At 35.9% G+C, this 21,795-nt stretch overlaps 1 protein-coding gene across 7 annotated transcripts in view; it reads left to right on the top strand.

Annotated features, from left to right (window-relative positions):
* The window catches only part of PLEKHA5 (pleckstrin homology domain containing A5), a 166,699-nt gene extending 147,121 nt beyond the window's left edge, over positions 1–19,578 (top strand). For 2 of the 7 annotated variants that reach the window (XM_061988855.1, XM_061988849.1), the window contains 11 exons: positions 700–801; positions 1,894–2,005; positions 2,267–2,313; positions 3,966–4,083; positions 7,899–8,014; positions 9,477–9,686; positions 12,363–12,521; positions 13,780–13,907; positions 14,688–14,833; positions 16,010–16,114; positions 19,195–19,576. In XM_061988855.1, the coding sequence (XP_061844839.1) occupies positions 700–801; positions 1,894–2,005; positions 2,267–2,313; positions 3,966–4,083; positions 7,899–8,014; positions 9,477–9,686; positions 12,363–12,521; positions 13,780–13,907; positions 14,688–14,833; positions 16,010–16,104 (1,233 nt within the window). In that variant the 3' untranslated portion in view covers positions 16,105–16,114; positions 19,195–19,576. Of the gene's footprint in view, positions 1–699; positions 802–1,893; positions 2,006–2,266; positions 2,314–3,965; positions 4,084–7,898; positions 8,015–9,476; positions 9,687–12,362; positions 12,522–13,779; positions 13,908–14,687; positions 14,834–16,009; positions 16,115–19,194 lie in introns of all 7 variants that reach the window. The other 5 variants (XM_061988854.1, XM_061988848.1, XM_061988852.1 and 2 more) reach the window with 5 other exon arrangements.
* Positions 19,579–21,795: the final 2,217 nt, after the last annotated feature.

The following is a 21,795-nucleotide window of genomic DNA, read 5'->3' as shown; positions in this document are numbered from 1 at the left end:
CCGTGTTGTAAAAGGAATTGGTTGGATGAGAAAATAGGAATTGGGGAAAGGAAATCCTCAAGGTAGACTTTTCCTCATTAACTTTTTAATTTATGCTAAATTAAGTAAATTTCTTGATGTAGGCTTAAAAGGTGAGATAGTAGAGCTGACCTCAAAGAAGATTTTCATTTTGTACCTTCTCCCTTCTGGTGTTCTTAGTTTCATATATGTAAAATAAAATGTATTAGCAGGCCTGGGGCGTTCACTGGTAACCTTACAGGCAGGGTTGGATGACTTACATTTGTCTTACATAGTACATTGTGTATACATACACATGCTGTGCTCTGACACATATGTATTCTATGTGATAAAAGAGGCAAATTTGCATTCATTTTTGTGGGTTTTCTGCCTCGATGGAAGGACAGCTTCAGACCCACATGCCTGCTGACTGTAAAGACATATTCTGAAGATTTTGCCCTTGCCTGTTTTGTTTGTGAAAAGACAAAATGCTATTTGTTTTAATTCCATTCAGTATCATTAGAAAATTAAAAAAAATGTTTAAACATAGCATTCTCTACAATACGTATTAATTTATTGCTGATATCTATGTATGCATTACTTCCTGAAGTTTCATGCTACTGAATAAAGAAAAATAAATATGCCTTTTTTTTTTTTCACTTGAATGTGCATCTGTAATCTGTTACTTTGTTATATACTTAGGAATTGGAGAGAGCTTGGAGAGAATATGATAAATTGGAGTATGATGTAACTGTAACAAGAAACCATATGCAGGAGCAACTTGATCACCTTGGAGAAATTCAGGTGTGGGATAGGTCTTACAGTACACTTAACTCACTTTTATTTTCTATGATTTTGTTTAAAAACTACACAAATGAAAGAAGGGGACATGTGGTGTGTTAATTTAAAAGGTACAAAAAGAATGAAAAGTTTATAAGTTCCAGAGAAGTCTTCAGCTTTTCCTATGTTTTTTGAATCTACAGCCCCGATTTTCCTTTGTCTGAAAGCCTCCTTTTTCTGATTCAGTGGTGGGATCCAAAACAGTGTAGTTTTCACAGACTTAAATTGCTATGACAGTCATATTGTAACTTCATACAAATCCTTCCATTTCACTGAATATTTTAAAATGTAATTAAATCCTTCCATCGAAATAAATTACAATAAAAATACTGTAGGCATTGCTTTAAGTATTGAATATGGAGAGTTCTGAGTTGTATCTTATTACATGACTCTGCTGCACTGTGGAGGACGGGACAGTTAGTACTGAATTTCTAAGGAGATTCAGAGAGACACACAGGCCTGCTCACGCAGATGTGCATCTGTTATCTGGCATGGGTGGGTAGGTGTGGTCAGCGCTTGGAGACGTTACAGGCTGTTTGCTCCAGGATTTTATTTTATATGCAGTTATGAAAAGCTGATTACAAGGAAGCCCAAAAGCTGAGAAATTTATGTTATGCAGTCCAAAGCATGCATGACCGTGAATGCAAATGTGCCCAGACTTTTTATGCTAGTATGCAAACACCATGTTCATCTCCGCCTATTCTAGGCTTGGAACTGATGGTTCTTTTTTTTTGTAGCATATAGGTCTCCTGTGCAAAGCTTGCTTGGATTTTCTTTGGAGACAGGAGCCACAATTCTGTTCTTAAGGGGAGTTTGAACTAGCAAATTTCTGTCCAATTAACTGACAAGCTTTGAAATTAGTTAATTTTTTTTTGTTTGTTTGTTTCTGACAATATTAGAGAGTTGCACTGGGAAAGGAGAGTATCTGTCATTACTGCATTTTATTTTCCTTCATTAGGAAAGGATGTGCAGTGCAGTTTAAAGAAATAAAAAGGTTTTTTCCGCTTGTAGAGTATTCTAATTTATTGCCTATGTGTATTGTTTATTTACTGGCAGACTGAGGCGGCAGGGATACAGCGTGCTCAGATTCAGAAGGAACTGTGGAGAATTCAAGATGTCATGGAGGGTTTAAGTAAACATAAACAACAAAGAAGTTCTACAGAGGCAGGTAAACTGATTGTTTTTATTTCATAGGAAGTGAGATTGGATCATATCCATTGTTAAAGGATAAGCTGCATGGTTGCTTTTATATGTTTAAAAAAAAAGGGTATCATTACTGAGAAACGGAGAATGCAATCCTCTGTATTAAGTTTTTAAGCTGATACTTTGTGTATTTGTTTGATAGCAACAGGTTATATTTCATATGTTAAAAGCTGTTTATTGACAACAATTTTTCTCTTTCTTTTTATCACCCTCTCCACCCAAACAGGCATCATGGGATCAAGGACATTTTCATCTATTAAATATAAAAATGAGGTATGATTTTAGCATATTTACCATTTTAGAATTGCTGAATTTCTAATAGTCCTATGTTAAAAATGAACAGTATTATAATTGGTTTAAGGATGTCTAAAGTATATATCCAGTATGCTTTTGTGAAAATACTGCATTACAAATTATTTTTAAAGACTGATATCTCCACTGATAATTAAAACTTTCATTTGTTCTATGTCTTTATATTCTCACTGGTATGTTTCTCTTTTCCATATCTCACTTTTTCCTCTCCCTAGGCTCTTACCATAGAAATATAAACCCTGATCTATGGATTTGTTTTCTACTCACCACGCTTTTCATGGGAAGAAATACATTGCTTTATATGTCTATTCACATATTAAGCCTGGTTTTCAGATGGCCAAGGAATCCACAAAAAGTTGAAACTATGGGAGCTCGTCAATATTCAATCCCTCTGAAAATCTGGCTTGAAGTTAGAGTTTTAAAGGGACATTGTCACGGCTGTCTAAAATGTATACCGTGTACACTTGGCTTACATAGCTTTCTAAAAGTCTAATTCATGTAAACATCTTTTAAAACATATTGAATTCAACTTTTAAAAGGATGATTCAGAGAGTTCGTACATGTCCAACAATGAGTGCAGGTGCTAGAATTAAAAATCTTGAATCTAGGGATGCTGAATTGGGAAATGATGGAAATATTTCCATCTAGGTGACAGTAATAAAACAGAAAGCAAACAAGTAAACAAAAGAAACCTGAAGAAAATAAGTCTGTCATGGGGGTTTTGGGTTTTTTTTTAACATGTGGCATTGTCCCTTTAATTCCAAAATTTATAGCTGCTATAGCTACAGTAATGTATTTTTCTTTTTTAAGTTGTAAATAATTGTAACAGGTGTGCACATCTAAATAAGGTGACTATTCTACAATCTTTAGGAAGAGGAAGTAGTCCCACCTCGTCCTCCACTCCCTCGGTCCTATGACTTTACAGAGCATCCTCCCATAATTCCCCCTCTGCCCAGTGATAGCAGCTCCTTGCTCTGTTATAGCAGGGGCCCAGTCCATCTGCCAGAAGAAAAGAAGATTCACCAAGTTCAAGGATATCAGAGAAATGGATCTTACTGTGTAAGTGGCTTAAACTGCCACATTGTTCTTGAAGCATCCCCCTTCATAGTCACAATTTTTATTTTATCATCTGGCTACTTTTGTGTTATGTGTTTACTTTTGATTACTTAGTTTTATTGATGGCTACATCATTTGCTCTTCATATTTTCCTACCATGTATCCTTGCACGTATTTGACTGTCTTAAGGCTTAAATACCTGTATCTGAAGAAATTTTGGAAAGTTAGGTACTTCTGTTCACAATTCCTATAAAACCCTTGGCTCAGAATGAGGTTGTGCTGAAGCCTTATACAAATTTGTTTCCCCAAGATCATTTAAAAGAAAAAAAAACCCCTCACCACATTTTTATGGCAATTTTTTTTCTGAAATTTCTGAAAGTCTGCAAATGTTTGTCAAATTATCTAGAAATAAATACTGCTGCAATAGCACTTGAACGAGGAAACATAGTGTTAAAGTGAGGGCAGAGTCATCACCAAATAAACGGTTTGAGTCTTAAGACAGAAATGCTTGTACAAAAATGCTTGTTTGTTTACCTCATAACTTGGTCGTCCCTCAGGGTCCTGATTATAGGCTTTATAAGAGTGAACCGGAGTTAACGACTGTAGCGGAAGTGGATGAGTCTAATGGCGAAGAAAAAACAGAACAAATGTCAGAAACAGAATCTACTGCTAAAGGTTTGTCCCCGGGAGTGGTGTTTACAACCTTCCAGCCTTTGGCAGAAGGAATAGAAAACTTTAACTGTGCTATAGAAGCTACATCATTTTTTGTCTTTTTGCAGCCTGTACATTTCTTAATACGATGAAACAGCTTCCACAGTAAAATAAGGATTTAATTATATGACGAGGAAGATTTCAGTCGATTACACCGCAGAAAAATCAAACATTACACTCACCAACAACCCTGAAATCCTTATTGACACCATGTCTAATCACATCACTCACATTCCCCACACACCATTCCCTTGAACAATTACCCATTTTATGTTCTTGCCCTTGAACAATTATTCAGTTTTTGAATCAAGCTCTCGATGTTATGTCACTGGAACGTCCAAAAAGGCAGCACCACAGAATTTTCAGGCTCTCATAAGGCAGGGAAACAATGTCTTTTTCTTTTTTTAATCTTGTAATTGTTGAATTGCCTTCTATCCCTTGATATAATAGGAATAATGATCATGACCTTGGAGTGTACAGACAATAAAGGTCTTTGCAATTGCTAAATGCTTTAGATTCTTCATCTACCTTCCATAAATGCTACTAATTGCTTGGTAGAGTCTTTTACCAGGAAATGCTTCTCAATTCTGTTTGTTAAAACACACAGAATACTTTGTTAAAGGTGACTTCGGGAAAAGCAGCTTGAGCACCTCCCAGAAAACATATTGAGAGCTTTTAGAAGAAGTGACTAAACTTGCCCAATTTTTTACCATAACAGTTGATTTTTTTCAGTGGCAGCGGGATCACTGCCTTCTGTTCTGGTACATAGCATGTACATAGCAGGCTGGTGCAATGCTACCAGAATTTGACCAAGAGCCATAATCATAGAAGGATATAATTTTCATCAGAACAGTAATGCAGGGTTTTAAAACTAAAGTTAGCACTGGTTTTGGGTGCAAAGAATGTGAGTGGCCCTATGATATATGCTATAATTACACTTGCACTTACCAGACAATTAGTCAATTTGGATTCTCTATGATATTTGCAAAGGTGTAATGTTCACTTAGGATAGTTACTAAATTTCTTTTAACTTGGTGGTGAAAAGGCAAGCTTTAGCCTGAGATTTGCTAATCATCGACCACTTGAATTAAAGAAGCTGTCTTTCTGACAACATGCCTAGGTTTTATTGACATGTGATGTTCCAGATTATTCATAGTAATTTATGATGAGAGAGAAAGTAATTATTGAGACAATATAAGAAAGCTTATGCCGACTACATAAAGCAAACCAATACTTTTTGAACACCTAATTCTGCTTTCTGTCTTCTTCTGTAAAGACAGAAATAATTTTGTCAATTTATAGAAAAGCAACCTTCGGTAAGGGAAAGCAATAATAAAAATTCTTTTAATATAAATAATATTTAGTGTTAAGGGAGAGAATGGTGGTAGTGGAAGCAAGCACTGAGAGGCTTTTTATGTTCTTAAGCAACAAAGTGAAGTAGGTTTATTGTAGCTGTGTTTTACCATCCAGTCCATGCTTTTGAGCTAGAGAATTTTCTAACAGGTATTTCTTGTTCTGGGCATTCCCTTAAAATAACAGTCTCCATGCAGTAGGAAAAGTATAACCATTCCTGGTTGGTTTGGGGTTTTTTGTAGTGTGTGTGCTATTACCACTATATGCTGCTTCAACAAACATTTTTATGCCATTTCAGTTTACAAGCTGAAAAGGAAACAAGCTCAAAGGCATCTCTTCTCTCCAATTTTTCTTTCTTGCTTTTTTAAGAAGTCATACTGAAATGGCGTAGTTTTCCATTGAGAGTGGTTCTAAAAATTAGTAAATTTCAGAGGAAATTTAGGAATGTTTTTCTAGTTCATCATGCACATTATGGTACCAGACACTTCTCTTGGCCACCATTTCCCTCTCTTTTCAAATGTCAACAATCAAAGAGAAATGTTTTAATGAGACCATGAAAAGTAAACCTTACAGCTGTCTCTGTGCAGAAGAATATTTATGACCTGAGCACCACATAAAGGTTACACAAAATAAAAATGGACTTTTACTTTTTGTATCTAAAGAAGACACAAATTGTTGCTTTATAGTTTTGTTTTAAGGATGGATTTAGCATTCAGATAACTCCAGACTATATTGTTAGTCTATCAAACGATTTGGAGAACAAGGTGAGCCTTCAGTGAGTCAATATGTCCTCTAAATTCTGTGCAACCTTGGGGGAAAAAAAAGGATAAATAATTTGACTACCAAAGAAGAAAATTTTAGGCAAAATCAGCAAGGAAACATTATTTTTAATAGTTTGATTTCCTACTTGTATCAAGAAGCAAAAATGAAGCGTGTGTTAGGTAATTGTATTTGAATACTTTAATAAGTTTTAATTTACTCTTGTTTTCTGCCAGTTTAATTGTCAGGGCTTCTCTAAGTAGAAAAACTAGTGGTGGATGTTGTTACAAGAGGCTGAATGTAGTAGATAGACATTAGGACACAGAATATCCTCAGCTCCGAACCAGACAGAGTCCTATCCATAAGTCCAGGGAGCTGCAAGGCTGAGGACATGGTCCCTCTGTGCACAGGCACAGCTGCAGCTGACCACAACATAGTGCAAGCAGGTTTGAGTCATATGAAAGCAGAACAAAAGTATCATGATCCTTTTCTCATTCAGCAGCTAACCAGGCTGAAAGTGTGCTAGCTGATCTCATACACATATGGACATGAGCACATGTGTGTGCACACACACAAATGAGTCCCTCCAAGAGCTGGACAGATCTATGGAATATTTATCCATCAACTCGCAGTGCCTCAGGTTTCTCCAGTATCTAAATCGTAGACCTAAGGTCTCTTGGAGAGCTGGCTCACATCTTCTGCTTGCTATCTAATCTTGTCTTAAGTTCATTAGCATCGCACAGACAGAAAGTTCCCTCTAGTAAGAAGTCCAGACCTATGGTGGCTCCAGTAGCCGACCTGCCAGCCTTCAGTCTTTCCTGTCTTTGGTACTCAGACCTATGATTTCTCTGTAGCTGTCTCCTCCTTGCAAGCTAGCCTGGCTTGAAGATCACTAGCATCTCCCACACAAGGAGAAGGCATAGTCCCATGGAAAATACTTAAGAATAAAGTTTTATAAGAAGTTAGGATAGACTACAATGCTAAGGCACAGGACTTAATCAGTCAAACATACTGATAAATGGTTTTTTATGCAAAGCTGTCCCCTTTTATTCCCTCTCCTCTTTTGTTCTATGCCTGTTCTTTCCCATCCACTTTGTCCTATCCCTTTCCCTTCATTTCCTCTCAAATAAATAACCCACTCATAATTACTTTTTGTTCATTGGCCACTCTTTTGCTAAATTTTGTATCTTTGCCACTTTGTCAGTAAGTTTGGCTGTAACTGGTTGCACTGGTATGGCCACCTAGGCACTCTGCTGCCCTTGCAAACTCCATTTCACTAAACATCGCCAGTATGGCTGTCCAATTGGTTGCTAACTTTGGCCATCTTTCATGTAATTCCCCCTTAACTATCTGTGAAATCTAGCCATTCCACACAGCACTATCTAACTTTTGTCTGTTTCTCTCAGATTTTTTTTTGTTATATTTTTATGTCCAGGAATTTCTTGTGCCATGTGCAGTAGTTTCCCATGTCCTGTTCATTTAGCTAAACCTCAGCCTGGGTGCTAGTCATCTGCCTGCATACCTTAACAGATATTACAGTTAGGCATGGAGATCTTTGCTGTCTTTTGAAGAACAGTTTCCAAGACAATGTGTATTTTCTAGAAAACAATAAACCGTTCAGGCAATGTTTTGCACAGCACTTAGTATATTACTTTACCATTTCACAGGGTCACATTTTCCTGTGGGAGTTGTGCCACCAAGAACCAAGTCACCAACGCCAGAGTCTTCAACAATCGCATCCTATGTCACTTTGAGGAAGAATAAGAAGATAGATCTAAGAACGGTATTTTAAAATAACCTTTGAGCATTGATGGATAGTAATCTGTATCTTCACATCATTTCAGAAGTTGTGTTATTTTTATTTACATAAAAATCACTTATACACTAAGTTTAATGGAGACAGCTGTACCAAGAATGACAAGATTATAAAGGTCATGTTGTATGTGATGCTGCAAAGATTTTATTACATTCAAACTGGGTAAGAATTAAATAATGGATTAATCTACCAAGCTACTGAAGTTCACACTTGAGTTGAAGGGACAGGAAGTATATTAGGTTCAAACTTTTCAAGGACTTCTGAGGCAATTTAACAACTCTTGTTTAACATACTGGCTTTTCTTTATTTCATTACTTAAATGATTTGAGAAATACCTAAACTAGGTAGAAAATAAGGATACAGTAAGCAGTATGTGGGTAATAGGCCTGGAATTTCAGAATAGGGAGTCTTTTAGTCTCCAGATTGAAGATAGACATTTCCATGTAGTTCATGCAGAAGGGAAGAAAACTTGCCATAGTTACAGCATGAATAGAAAAGGAAAAGTTGTAGAACAAACAGGAGAGAAAAGAGAAACTCACAAAATGTTGACTGGAGAAAAGAATACCACTTTTCAGAAGTGAAATCCGTTACTGTGAATGTACTGAATGCAGCTGATTAGCCACAAGTATTTTTTTTTCTGATATGTAAAGTACAGAACTATCTGAAGATCAATGATTTTCATAATATAATGCTTAGAATTACAGATTTTTAAATGGTGATGAATTCATAGAATCATTTTGGTTGAAAAAGACCTTTAAGACAATCAAGTCTGACCACAAGCCTAACTGTGCCAAGTCTACCATGAAACCATGTCCCTCAGCACCTTATCTATGTATCTTTTAAGTACCTCCAGAGATGGTGACTCAATCACTTTCCTGGACAGCCTGTTCCAAAGCTTAACAACCCTTTATCTGAAGAAGTATTTCCTAATATCCCATCTAAACCTCCTTTGGCACAACTTGAGGCCATTTCAATTTGTTTCAACCTGCAGTTGCCGTTAAATGATGCTAGCTGTATTTTTTCTTGAAATAAAAAGGCAGAAATCACTGTTAGATCAACTGGTATAAATGTCTTGGATTATTAAATTTCTGTCTCAGTCAGCTTGTGTTTGCTTGTTGTATATATCTGGTAGATTATTTCAACTTGATAGGATTGCTTTAAGAGAGCATTTACTCATTCTCTTAAATCTTATAATTGATTGTGATAATGTCACTGCTCAAAAAAGGTAATTGTTCCTTTTATTTTGAATTTCAGTGTTAATTTAGTAATGATTGGTTCTTGAACTTTCTTCACACATGTAACAGATCTTTACTTGCCTATTATTTTTCTACTTTTTAGTAAATCATTAGGTGATCTTTTCTGATAAGCTAAACAGTTTTAAATCCTGTTTTTTAAAACAAATATATATATATATATACTTCCATTCAAGGAAAGACCAAGAAGTGCAGTGGAGCAGCTGTGTCTTGCAGAAAGCACACGGCCTCGAATGACTGTAGAGGAACAGATGGAAAGAATAAAGAGACACCAACAAGCTTGCCTAAGAGAGAAAAGAAAAGGACTCAATATTATTGGCATTTCAGACCAGTCTCCTTCACAGAGTCTGTCATTTGTCAGAGATAATCCAATCAAATTGGCACAGGTGGGTCCCAGATTATTAAAAACTGTTAATGTGTCAAATTAAAAAGTTACAAAAGTGGTTTTTTTCCAAAATCACATCGTACTGTAGGTGCGGATTTGGGACCGCTTGTGTCTGGCAGAGAATTTTGACTGTTATTCTGCACACGAGGAAGAGAGATGGGAATCTTTATGCTTATACTTAATGATAGTAGAAGTCACTTCTTTGTCATACCAGAAAATAGTCAAAATCTGTATCTGTTTGATAATGCATTGTGCTGTATAACAGGATTAGGAAACAACGCAAAGTTGCACACTTTGTGACTAAAAGCCGTATCAGGGATGGTAACAGTTCAGTTGATGTATAAATTATGAAGATTATTCTACCATGTAATACGTTAAAAAATGTAACGCTTTGAAGTAGGAATATGTGTTTATGGTGATTACTCTTAACTGCTGCTCTTCTGCTGTGGTTTTTGAACCCGTAAACATATAAAATACAACTCTCGCTTTCATTTTCATTCATTTTTAAACAGTTAAGGCAAAGAATTGAGTTTATTAAATGCTAAAGGGTGAGGAGAGAGGAGAAAGTAACTTCGTCAGTACTGGGGAAACCCTGAACATACATTTTAAAACAAAAAAAGCCCAACAACAACACAAAAACCATCACCAAAAAAGAAAGTTGGTTTCAGGGTAGTGAATAGCTAGACAGCCTAGTAGGTTCTAGTGGATAAAAATTAGTTTTCTTTTTCAATAGCTCAATGTAGTTGGGTTTTTGTTTGCTTTTTTTTTTTTTTTAATGATCTGGCATGCTTTTTTCCTCAAACCACATCAGGATTTGTTTTGTTTTGTTTGTTTTACACTGGCATGGAAATGCTTTCTTTTATGTTTTGTAGGCATTTTAATGTATGATTTTCCAAGAACAGATGCAATGTATTGCATTGTTAGAAGTTGCATACTTCCAAAGAAGTTTCAAGTTTTTGGGTAGTTTTCCCCACTAAACTGCCTTCAGAACTGTACAAAAGTTACTTTTCCTTCAACACTGTTTCATCCTTGGAAGACACTGAATTCAAGTTTTGCCTCTGCATTAGAGCATTTGTATTTAGGATAACATCAGAAATGCTGTATATGAAGGGTGTTCCTACAAATAGCTTTGTGATTAACACTGCCTTTCTCAAGAAGAGGATGTGCAAAGCAAAGCTTTACAGGTGTTTCTTTTTTAGTTTTTACAGAGCTGTTTGAGCTTTGCCACTTTCCTATGGTATCATTTCATATCTCAAGGTGAGGAAACTGCAGTCATGTATGTGTCATTCCTTATACCTGGTTAGCTAGCACATCAGGAGCAGAGTAGGGGAAGGGACCAAATCCTCTGTGCCAGCACTACTCGCATTACAGAGCTCAAAAAAATTTTGTTCATGTCAGCATGTTTTTTGGCCTTCTGTGTGAAGTCAGTGCTATACAGATAAGAAATTTAGAGAATGAGTGAGAATATATCTGAGTTGGATATTGAGCTAGTACACTGTTCTACAGAATCACTTTTTCTACTGCATCTTTAATTCTTCTAGAATGTTCTTTGTCAAAAAGCCCCAAGATGAGGTACAACATTCTAGTAATAGCTCTTATTTTTAAAGGCAGAATTTCTACACCTGTTGATTTTTGTACAGAAAAATGGTGCCATGGCATTAACCGCTGCAAGTATTTTCCACCGAGGTTTGGTTATTTAAGAATCAGACAGGAAAAATAAAAAGATGGTATAAACAGCTCACTGTATAATTCTTAAGTGATTATCAAAATACAAACAGAAGTTGCTTCACAACTGTTATTGTTTGGGACAATGTATGGCACAGATGCATACTTTAGTTAGGAAAGTAAAGAGATTGATTTGTGAACTGACTTACATGGAATTTCCTCTTAACTGAGTGCATCTGCTAAATCACAGGAATTCAGCCACAAGATTTACTGCTTTCTTGGCTCTTATTTTTCACAGCCCTAGTACTTGGTTTGACAAGACCTACGAACCTCACTTCAGTTTGGTTTCCTGCTCTGCCAAGATAATATTTGGAGTTCATAAACTTAAGTCAGCTCTACCATTCTTCTACAAATTTTATATTAAATTATTCTCTGTGCAATGTTTTTTTTTTTAAGGAATACGTAATATGCTCTGCCATTATCAGATGCTATATTGTCCTCTCTTAAATCAGTTAACAGCATAGGCTTGGAAGATACCAAAGATTTCTTGGGTAAAGAAAATGCACACAGGTGAATTTGTTACTGAGAGCAAGTTTTTATCCATCTTTTAACAAAGAAAAACTACATTTTAAAAAAAAATCATTGTTTACCAATGAAGAATGCAACTAAGCCTGTATGTGATGGAGCTAAATATGAATGAAATTTCAGAAGATAAAGGTGACTAAAAGAAATGCTGCAGATTGGGAATTGCGCAGAAAGTAAAATAATCTTACACAGAAAAAAAATTGTTAGACAGATTGAACTGCTTTGAAAGGTACAAATTTGAGAAAATTCCAAGTTCTTAATAATTTCTATTTTGGTTATTGCAATGTGGCATACTTAAGGTTTTTTAAGTATTATTTTTAATCACAGTCAGAGGACAGCTCAAGACTCAGGACAGAGGCCGTTATAACTTACAAGAGTACATCTATATATCAAAAGAGTACATCTATATATCAATTTTGTTTCACAGAATCGAAAAAAGGATGATATTCTATCTAGTAACATGAAGGAATTAGAGAGTACCAGTAAAGAAAATAATTTGAAACAAAATAATGAAATCCCTGGAGAAGAAATAGCACAACTAAAACATGATGGAGAACGAGAACATAATTCAGGTTTTACTAAAGAGGTACAAAACTGTCCCTTATTGAACTATTCGTCAGCCTGTCTTGCAATACAAAAATATTTTGAGCCACAGACAGCAGAGTATGGGAAATTGAGCCATTTCCTTTTGATAGAAAGATTAAGAGATGTTTCTGGATATAACAAATACTCTACAGAGAAGCGCAAAGCGCATCAGATCTGTCTGTAGCTGAGATACTGCATTTTCTTGTATGCAGTCTTCCTAAACGTCATTTTACTGAACTTTATCTGTTACTGTCTTGATTGATTGAAAAATTACAAAATTGCAGTCTTTACTCCTTTGGAAATAAAACCAATACTAATGCATCTTTAAATAGTATTCATTGATCTCTTTGTCTGGGATATCCCAGTGTAGTTTTTGACAGTCGTTTAATACACGTGACTGTTTTGTTTGGTCAGAATAAAGCTGACACAACAATTTGTACGTGGAAGCAGACAGTAACTGTAGTTTATGCTAGCTGGTCACTGGATTGATTTGTGTCTTGAAATAGTCTCAAACTCAGTTGGCAGTGATTAACCTTGGTGTTTCTGGTAGTAAACTACCCTGAACACTCAGCAAAAACGGACTGACTGTGAAGAATAGATTAGTGGAGTTCTTTCTATGTAATCATAATCCGCTTGTAATTTAACATTTTGTTAAAATCTTGTCTAAAGGTTTTTTTCATCTTTTCTATCCATATTCTTTAATTCATCATCCTTTGTTTTTCCTTATTACCTTTTCCTTTTCCTGTTTTATATTTAGCTTTTTAAACATATATCTGATAGAGATTGGTATAAAATTAAACAATTATCATCTGTTGTTATTCTTTAAAAACACTTTCTATTGAGAGTCTGTTGCTTTGTTAACTTTGAAGATCTTTTAAAGGAAAAATAGGCAATACACTTATATTGGTTACATTTAATCAGACCTTTAAGAGCAGTGTTCAGATTTATCAACAATATATTCTAGTAGCTGGAATCTCTGTTGGCATTTTGAAAAAATAGACAGGCTGCAATCCAAAGAGTTCAGATAAGTTCTGGAAATTATTAAGATGAGCCCTGCCCATTGGCTCTGATATAAGTTTCAGGATGACTCTGTTAACCTGAATGGTATTGATAAAAATTTCTTATGTAATATGAGTTACTAAGTATACATGATGGCAAAATTTGTCTGTTAATAAAACTGTTTCCTGATACTGTATTTCTTATCAGCCTCTTGGTATATGTTACAGCTTTTTGTTTCATTATATCATTTTTTTTTATAGCTGACAAAACCTGATGATCTTTTATCAGATGCACATGTTGTATCTGACTCAAAAGAAGTGAGTAATGAAGACAAAACAGAAAGGGGGAAGAAAAATAAGTTGGAAGGAACATATGATGGTGATATAAGGTAAAAATAAAGCAAGATGTTCAGAGGCTATTTTAAGCTTGCACATTGTATTTGTTAGCTGAACGGACCAAGCAACTAATGAAATACTGTCGTAAATACTTATAAGATAAAGTTATATGGGTTTGATTGGTTTACATATAGAGAAATCTAGTGAGAAACCTAACCACTGCAGGGATTCAGTAAGAGATGATGAGTTAGTAAGTGAAGCAATGTTTATTTTGAAGTATTACCCCAGTTATAAACAGAATACATTCATAATCCTTGCTTTGGGGTACAAAATGTATTTAGTAATGTCAGTTCAAGCTTAGTATCAGTTAGTTTGATGCTTCAGCCAGGGCTTCTTTACTGCTGATTTTCAGGAGTAGGCTAAAGAGCCTCTTCTCTATCTCCTGCTTTATGTCACTGTTCTGGAGCATTGCAGAATGAGAGGAATATTGTGTCTTGGATACTCCTCTTTAAGGATTCATAACTTCAGTGTAAATTTCACTGCAGATCATAAATGAGTTTTTACATTAGGTCACAGCACCTTTCAGCAAAATAGATATCATGAAGTAGGAAACTGCATGAGTACATAAAGGAAAGGAATTCAGTTTCCAGTATTTTTTGAAATCTAACATTACAAGGTAGAAGGGTTTCAAAATAATATGCTTAATTTACGTTACACAAAGTTGCAGAATAGAAACTTTTTTCTATTAACAGAAGACAAATACATTGTAACTCGTAGTGGAAACACCTGAAATTTTTAGAGTGAGTTCTAAGCATTGTGCTTTTTTTAACCAGCTTGCAGAGTGTGACCACAGTTACAAACCACAAACCCAAAACCATCTTAGAAGAAAGTGAAGTAGTTAGTGTTCAAGAACAAGGAGGGATTATGTCTTCATTTGAATTAGCAGCTCAGACTTCAAAAGGAAATCAGGCAACAGCAGGTACGGAAAAGAATTTGACTGAATCAACTTAAACACTACGTATGTAAAACTGTATTTAAATTTGATTGTGTCTTTGATGCTCTGAAACCCTTGTGAATTTAAAGTGCTGAGCTAATCTAGATGTCAAGTGTATGGTTTTATAACATGGAGAAAAATAGTTTCCCAGCAGACAACTACAGAAATTCCATTTTTCTGAGGTTTTAATGTAGATTTTATGGTTGCATTCAATTCAGGGAATTAAGTAACTATTGCCAAAAGTTGAGTCATACAATAATTGTCAGCTGAAGTAAGTCCTTTTCTATTAATCTTGTAGAGCAGGACTTCAATCCTGGATATGTATACATTATTTATCCTTACCTCCTTGCTAATAGGTGGCCTTGGGTATGGTCAAGATTGAGGAATCCTTGAGAGTTTTCAATATATCTAGTACATTTTGAACTAGCAAGTGAAAGACCCCAATTTGGTCATGTTTTCAGGAGTAAGAGAAAATGAAAGAGAAAACACTAGCTGAATGGTAAAATGACTAGTGGTGTACTATTTTGCAAGAAGAGAAGGCAGGATAAAGCAAAATTGCTTGCAAAGAGGAAAAAAGGGAAGTATGTAGCGGAGGAGGAAGAAAAAAGACGAATTTAAGACAATATTAGGATATTTGGTGATGGGAATGGTTAAGTAAGCCAAGTGGATCAATTTATGGATATAAAAGGTGACCTGGACCTTTGTAGTGCAGTCAGCAATCCTTTCTGTGACTTGATAATCAAAACCAGAACCTGCAAATACATTTTATAGTGCTCAGCAAAATAAAAAATGCGAAGTTAATCTGAGCTGGGATTTATAGGTGGGTCTGGGAATATCCCATCTAGTTGAATTTTACATTATTATTTCCTCTCTCTCTCTCTCTCTCTTTGAAACATGACTTGCGTGGTTTAACCAGCACAATAACACATCAGCATTCACATGTCCGTTGTTTGCTCCTTTGGTATTCTACTAGTCATTTTCTAGGCGTGAGTAATGATCTTTATTGAGAACAGCTATCTCTTCCCTGAAGTTGTGCTTATTGTGCGGATCAGTTTTTAAATCTTTACTTGTGTAACTTTCATTTGGTTCTGCTTATATTTACTCCGCCTTGAAGTTGTGCCTTCTGTAACCTGTATTCTTACCTTGCTCTGTGACCCACAGTGAAAAGTTTGCCATCTTCACCAGAATCGTCACTGTCACCGGCCCCATCTACACAGACACAGCTCACAGAAGGATCACATTTCATGTGTGTATAGTTACAGAGAAGTACGTGGTTTTATTCCCACCCCTCCTGCCATTTTCCTAACATTTTTCTGAGTATATATATTCTGGTTATTTTTTTGAGAAACAGCTGTAGACAATACTTGACAGGACAAAGTTATCTGCAATGCTGAATAGAAACTAACCAGAAAACAAAACAAACACATTTATTGATTTGCTTGCAAGTAATGTATTCTTTATCCAAGTACAAAGAGAAAGGACTAATTGGCTTATCAAGCACATTCTCCACAACTGGCAAGATAATAGCCCTTTGAATTACAAGAGAGGCCTAAGCTGTTACAAAACAGACACCCAGTTAAGGTATAAGCATCAGTGCTCAGGTGCAAATGAATCTTGATGCTTCAGTCATGGTAATAGGCAACTAGAGCTCCATCTCTTAGTGATGTCAAGGAGCTAATGGTCTAATGGCCCAAAGAGTTTATGGCCTGAGACAAAGATGACAGAGGTGTGACGAACAGGAAGCGAAAAAATGTAACAATTACATTTTTTTTTTTCTTTCTATAGAGACAGCCTTTAGCAGCTTCTCTTCCCTTGTCCTAGGAGGTGATTTATTCTAGGAATTAAGACAGAAAGCATGACCAAGGCTAAATTTACATGTTCCTACCTGTAGCTACCTACTTAATGAATGGTAATGGAATTATAAGCCAGCATATTTGTTTATGCAAGTGTTTAAAGAAATGAATAGGAGAGTAGTGTGAACGATTCAGCACTTTACCAGCATTTAAATCAGTCCATATTTCTCTGTTGTCAGGAAGTACCTATTTAGAGAAGCTTTCTACTAAGAGATCAAGCTTTGTTTCAATGATAATGTCAAGTGCCATAGTTAATATAACTTAAGAGAACTTTAAAATCAAGAGAACTTTAAAATCAAGAAAACTTTAAAGTCAAGGTATTTCCTGTCATTTAGCATGAGGAGATATAAAGAGGCATTTTTTTATTTACTATCTCAATCTCCATGGTCAAGCTTTCAACTTGGCAAAACAAGCCTTATTGTTCATCACAATCACCTTTCTTGTATGAAGTATGAGCAGGAGACTATTTATATTCTTTTTAAAAAAATTATAAAAAGAGGAAATTATTTGCATCTTTTTCTCCTTTTGAGAGACTGGAAAACACACTTCACATTCAGTGCTGACACTTGTGTTGCTGGCTCTTTGACGAATGCAGTTTGTCAAAATGAGATTTAGATTGGACTTTTGTACTGTTATTCAAAAGTTTTATTACAGAACATTTAAAAAAAGATAAGTAGGACTATTCAGTTTTTCTGGTAACACTGATTTGCGTTAGTGCTTTTCAGTCTCACTGTATAAATACACATGCATTTATTATACATCATTTTCTTAAACAGGACAAATATTACCTTATCAACTCAGTTTCAGGTCAGGGGTGAAACTGAAACTGCACTGCTGAATTCTGTCCACAGCCACAACACGCCTGTCTTGAAAGGGGAAGCAACCGATACCTTCACCAGGAATTTATTACCAGTTGCATTAAGTTGCCTTTAGCTCTTGTCATCAGCTCTATTGATCAGATCAGCAAATGCTACTTTTTAAGGATTTATGCTAAATATGAGATGAGCAAAAGTGAAGCACTTATATGATGATCTGCTTTGTAACTTAATGCCCGAGCCTTGACATCTCATAATGTGATGTATCCTCATAAGTAATACTGTAGCTGTTAACATTTCCATGTCAAGTACGATTCTACAAATGAGCCTTAATTACTTGTGACAAAACAGTGCATCTGGGATGGCACTTACAAAACTAATGTTCTGCTTACACATGCCTCACTGTAATTGAAGAAGGATTCCAGAACTTACAATACATGCATTTTGGCTGTTTAGTATTTTGAGTTTGAAAAAGCAGTCAACTATGTACACATACATTGCATGTTCCTTTGCTACATTTGATGCTTCTGTTGGTTGTTTCCTAGGAGCTCCAAAACAAATTAATGCCATGAGCTGGGCCTAGGATACAGGAGGTGTTATGAAGCATAGTCTGCTTACCTGCAGTACTCACTGCCTCTTACCTTCTGGGACTGTCGTTCCAGTGTCCCAGTGCTTTGGAGTTTGCTGAAAGATAGGTCACTTCACATGCAGGAACTCGATATCTCTCAGATGCAGGAAAACCAACTTGGCAGGGAAACCTCAGAGCTGTAGGATCAGCTCTGTTCATGTGCAAACAAGTTTTTTGGGTAGCATCTGGAAAATGTGTGGTAGACCTTAGAGAATAATGAGGTAATACCTATATTTGGCTTTTACGGTCAATTAGTAAAATGATACCCTTGGCACAACACCAGGGGAATTTGGCATAGGAAATCAGTAGCACAGGATATTGTGGGACTAAAGAAAAACCCATTAACACAACTGGCATAGGAAATTGGTGGCACAGGATATTGTAGGACTAAAGAACAACCCAGTAACACAAAGCTACTTTCTTTGTCACAGCTCTTGTTTTGCAGAGATGATTCTGGATGTGTACCACTAATTTTTTTACATTTTAGGCATTACATTTACACTGAGTAAGGGGGCATAATGAAATTTTGTGCAGCATCTGGATCCAAAGCTCTAAACCATTTTTTACTAACAAACTGTTAAAAGGTATTTATAGAAGTACTTTCAACAGTTACCAAAATGCAGAAAGTTCAGGGTGGAGCACTTGAACCTTAAATAATAGTGCATCCCTCTTCAGAGCATATCTATCACTTGCAAGATTAGTTAGGGTCTTTGCTGTTATTACTGGATTTAGATGAAGAACATTCGAGATGGTCATGTACAAGAAGACAGAACTCTCAGAATCTATAGGATTTCATATAAAGTTGTGTCAATTTGAAAAACAACCTTTCCTTCACTTCTTGCTGTCTGAGTATATTAACAGCAGTGTTATCAGGAAAACTGATTTTGGAAACGACTGATTTCTCAAATAGTTTATTATATTGTACACAGTTGATAACTGCTACTAGGATGAAGTAAAAAATTTCTTTTAAGTGTTTAATCCCAGGAGTTGCTTCATACTATATTCTGTTGTTGCTAAAATAGAGTAACTTAATCTATGTCTGTCTTTCAGCACTAATGGCTTCTGTTGAAACAATTCATGCCTGAGATGTATGGACCTGACCTATGAAAATATGAGAAGATATTGTACAGTATATTTTAAATCTATGAAATTCATAGTTCTGATGCTTTTGGCCACAGAGCATCATTTTATCACTTCCTGGGAAATGTTTATTCCAAGAGAGCTTTAAATGGCCCACATGTACACTCAACAACCTTCAGATTGTTCTCCTGATACCAGCTTGCTGCTATGATTTCTGTGCACATAAAATAAAGGTTCTTTTTAATGTGCTGCCTAGAGTCAGAACTTTATTTGATATTCTCCAGAATTTAATGTTCTTTTAATTATGGATCATATAAGTTTACTTTTTTGCTTCTTTTAGATGCATATCTCGGTTAATTTTACATGTCACCACTAAACCTTGTTTTACACTTTTTAAACATTACAATGTATTGGTTTAACATTTTATTTGTAAAGTTTTTATATATATAATATACATATAGATATATTTAAAATGTGCCATTTTTATTATTGCTTAGTAAAACATGTCCTGTTTCTGCTGTAATTATTTCTTGGTCAGGTTGCGGTGTCAGCAGTTACTGCCACACTTCTGTCAGCATATACATTAATGTTAGTGGTTACTTTTTCTTAAATAAAATGGAGTGTAGGTATTTTGAGGTACTGGGCTTTTCCTTCGTTGGGTTAGGGTGTGTACAGCAATAAGCAGGTTTTCAATCCAGTACTCAGTTTGTGTACAAATGTAATTATGTTCATTGTGTATATATTATACAATGAGCACATAACAATGTAAGTATAAGAAGTCACTTATTGTTCAAATACAAATGTTCATATCTCATTTCTTTTATATCATGTTAAATAAATGTTGATGTTCTTAAGGACTTGTATGGTTAGTATTTCTTCCAGCAAACAGATGTCACACTGTGTTCCACCTTCTGATGTGGGGAATGCAACAGTTCTTATCTCTTTGGCGACATCACCTGTCAACCAGAGTAGCAGTGACAGACTCTTAAGAGATTCCAGTCTTCCTCTACGGGAAAGAATAAGGCTGCAACATGGAACAAAAAGACAACCTGAGACGGAGACGCAAGAAATACAGGTTGAGCTCCTGACTCTCCCAGACTTGTATCATGGTGTTGGAATAATCACTTAGTCATTCTGTGCCTTCATTCCCCGCCTGGTTGCTTGAGCCATAATAGCCTGTCTCACTGGGGTGTGGTGAGTAGTAATTTGATATTCGCAAATGCTGAATGCCACATTCAGTGGGATTAAGGAGAGAAGTATGACGGCTTTGACATTTGTAAAGCACCTTCCAGAAACTGAAAAAAACCCTAAAATAATTTGTCATCATGCTACAGATGTTGCTAGCTTCACTTTTCCATCTCACACAGCTTTTTGAATTTACCTGAGACAAAAGAAGTTTAGCAAAGATTGATAAAAAATGAAAAGGTTTAAGGAAAATCTTTTGAATCTAGATTGTAAAGCTAAGAAATCTTGTAAAGGTTCAGGCAACTGCTGTTTAATGTGTGTGCTTCAGTGCATGTGTGTGCCATAAGTAGCAAGGCAAGTTTCACAAAAAGATGACTGTGAGCTCTTGTTATGTTTTTTTTATCATACAAATCATATCCTGTTCAAGTTAGTATTGCCTGTACTAGAGGCTATATAATCCATTCTGCTTTTCCATAGAGGAGTGCCTGAGATTGACACACAGTTCAAAATTAACTCTTTGTCATTGCCCCTCTAAGTAGGAGTATGTGTTCAATGTTTTTTTGCCACTCCGAGCTCTGCTGCTAGTTCTTCCTGGGGCTCTTTGCCACAAAGACACAGAGTACGCTGTCTACGTGTCATTTTGACATTTCTTTGAAAAGCAAAGGACTGGGAATCAGAATTTAGCAATTGAGCTTGGAGGGTCATACAGAAGAGAATCGTGATGCAGGCAGACAGCATCATACTGAAAGTTTGACCAAACAGCCCTTTTTATTTATTTAGCAGAGTAGCCCCAAATCAGTGTATCCTTCCACACAAAACAGAGAGCAAAGAGGAGGAATGCAGCTTTTATTGCTCAACCAGCTGAGGCTTAAGTTCAGTGGCATCACTGGAACACCTGGGGCAAAGAAAACAAGACACACCCTGTGTCTCTCCCTAACCCTTCTGGAGAGAGCTGTTCAGCTTTCAAGCTCTGCAAACTTTTTCTGTCCTTGCTGCCAAGAAAAGAATTGCAACCAATAAAGGAAAGAATGACTAAGTGGTTTTTAGACGTTTATAGATCTTGACTGTGTTTAAAGAGTTGTCAGTTTGATATATCTGTGAAGTATTTGCAATTTATACTGAAGCTGGGGGAGGGTGAGAGAATTAGCAAGTTTTTGCTGGTATAACTGTTGGCAAAGACAGCAGACATAAATGATGCAGGAATGTAGTAACGCTCATAGGCTATAATTTCACTTCCTGTGGGCACTTGCAGCAAAGACTTGCAGTTTCATTGGGTGCTCTATTTTTTTGTGTCTTATGGAAAAAAATTTATGGCTTTGTGTTACCACAGAGCATCTGCTGTCTCTTACCTCATCAGAATAACTCATCCCAGTGATCATATTCCTG

Source organism: Colius striatus, chromosome 1 (genome assembly GCF_028858725.1).
Source record: "Colius striatus isolate bColStr4 chromosome 1, bColStr4.1.hap1, whole genome shotgun sequence".
Lineage (NCBI taxonomy): Eukaryota > Metazoa > Chordata > Aves > Coliiformes > Coliidae > Colius > Colius striatus.
This window is presented reverse-complemented; position numbering and strand designations above follow the sequence as displayed.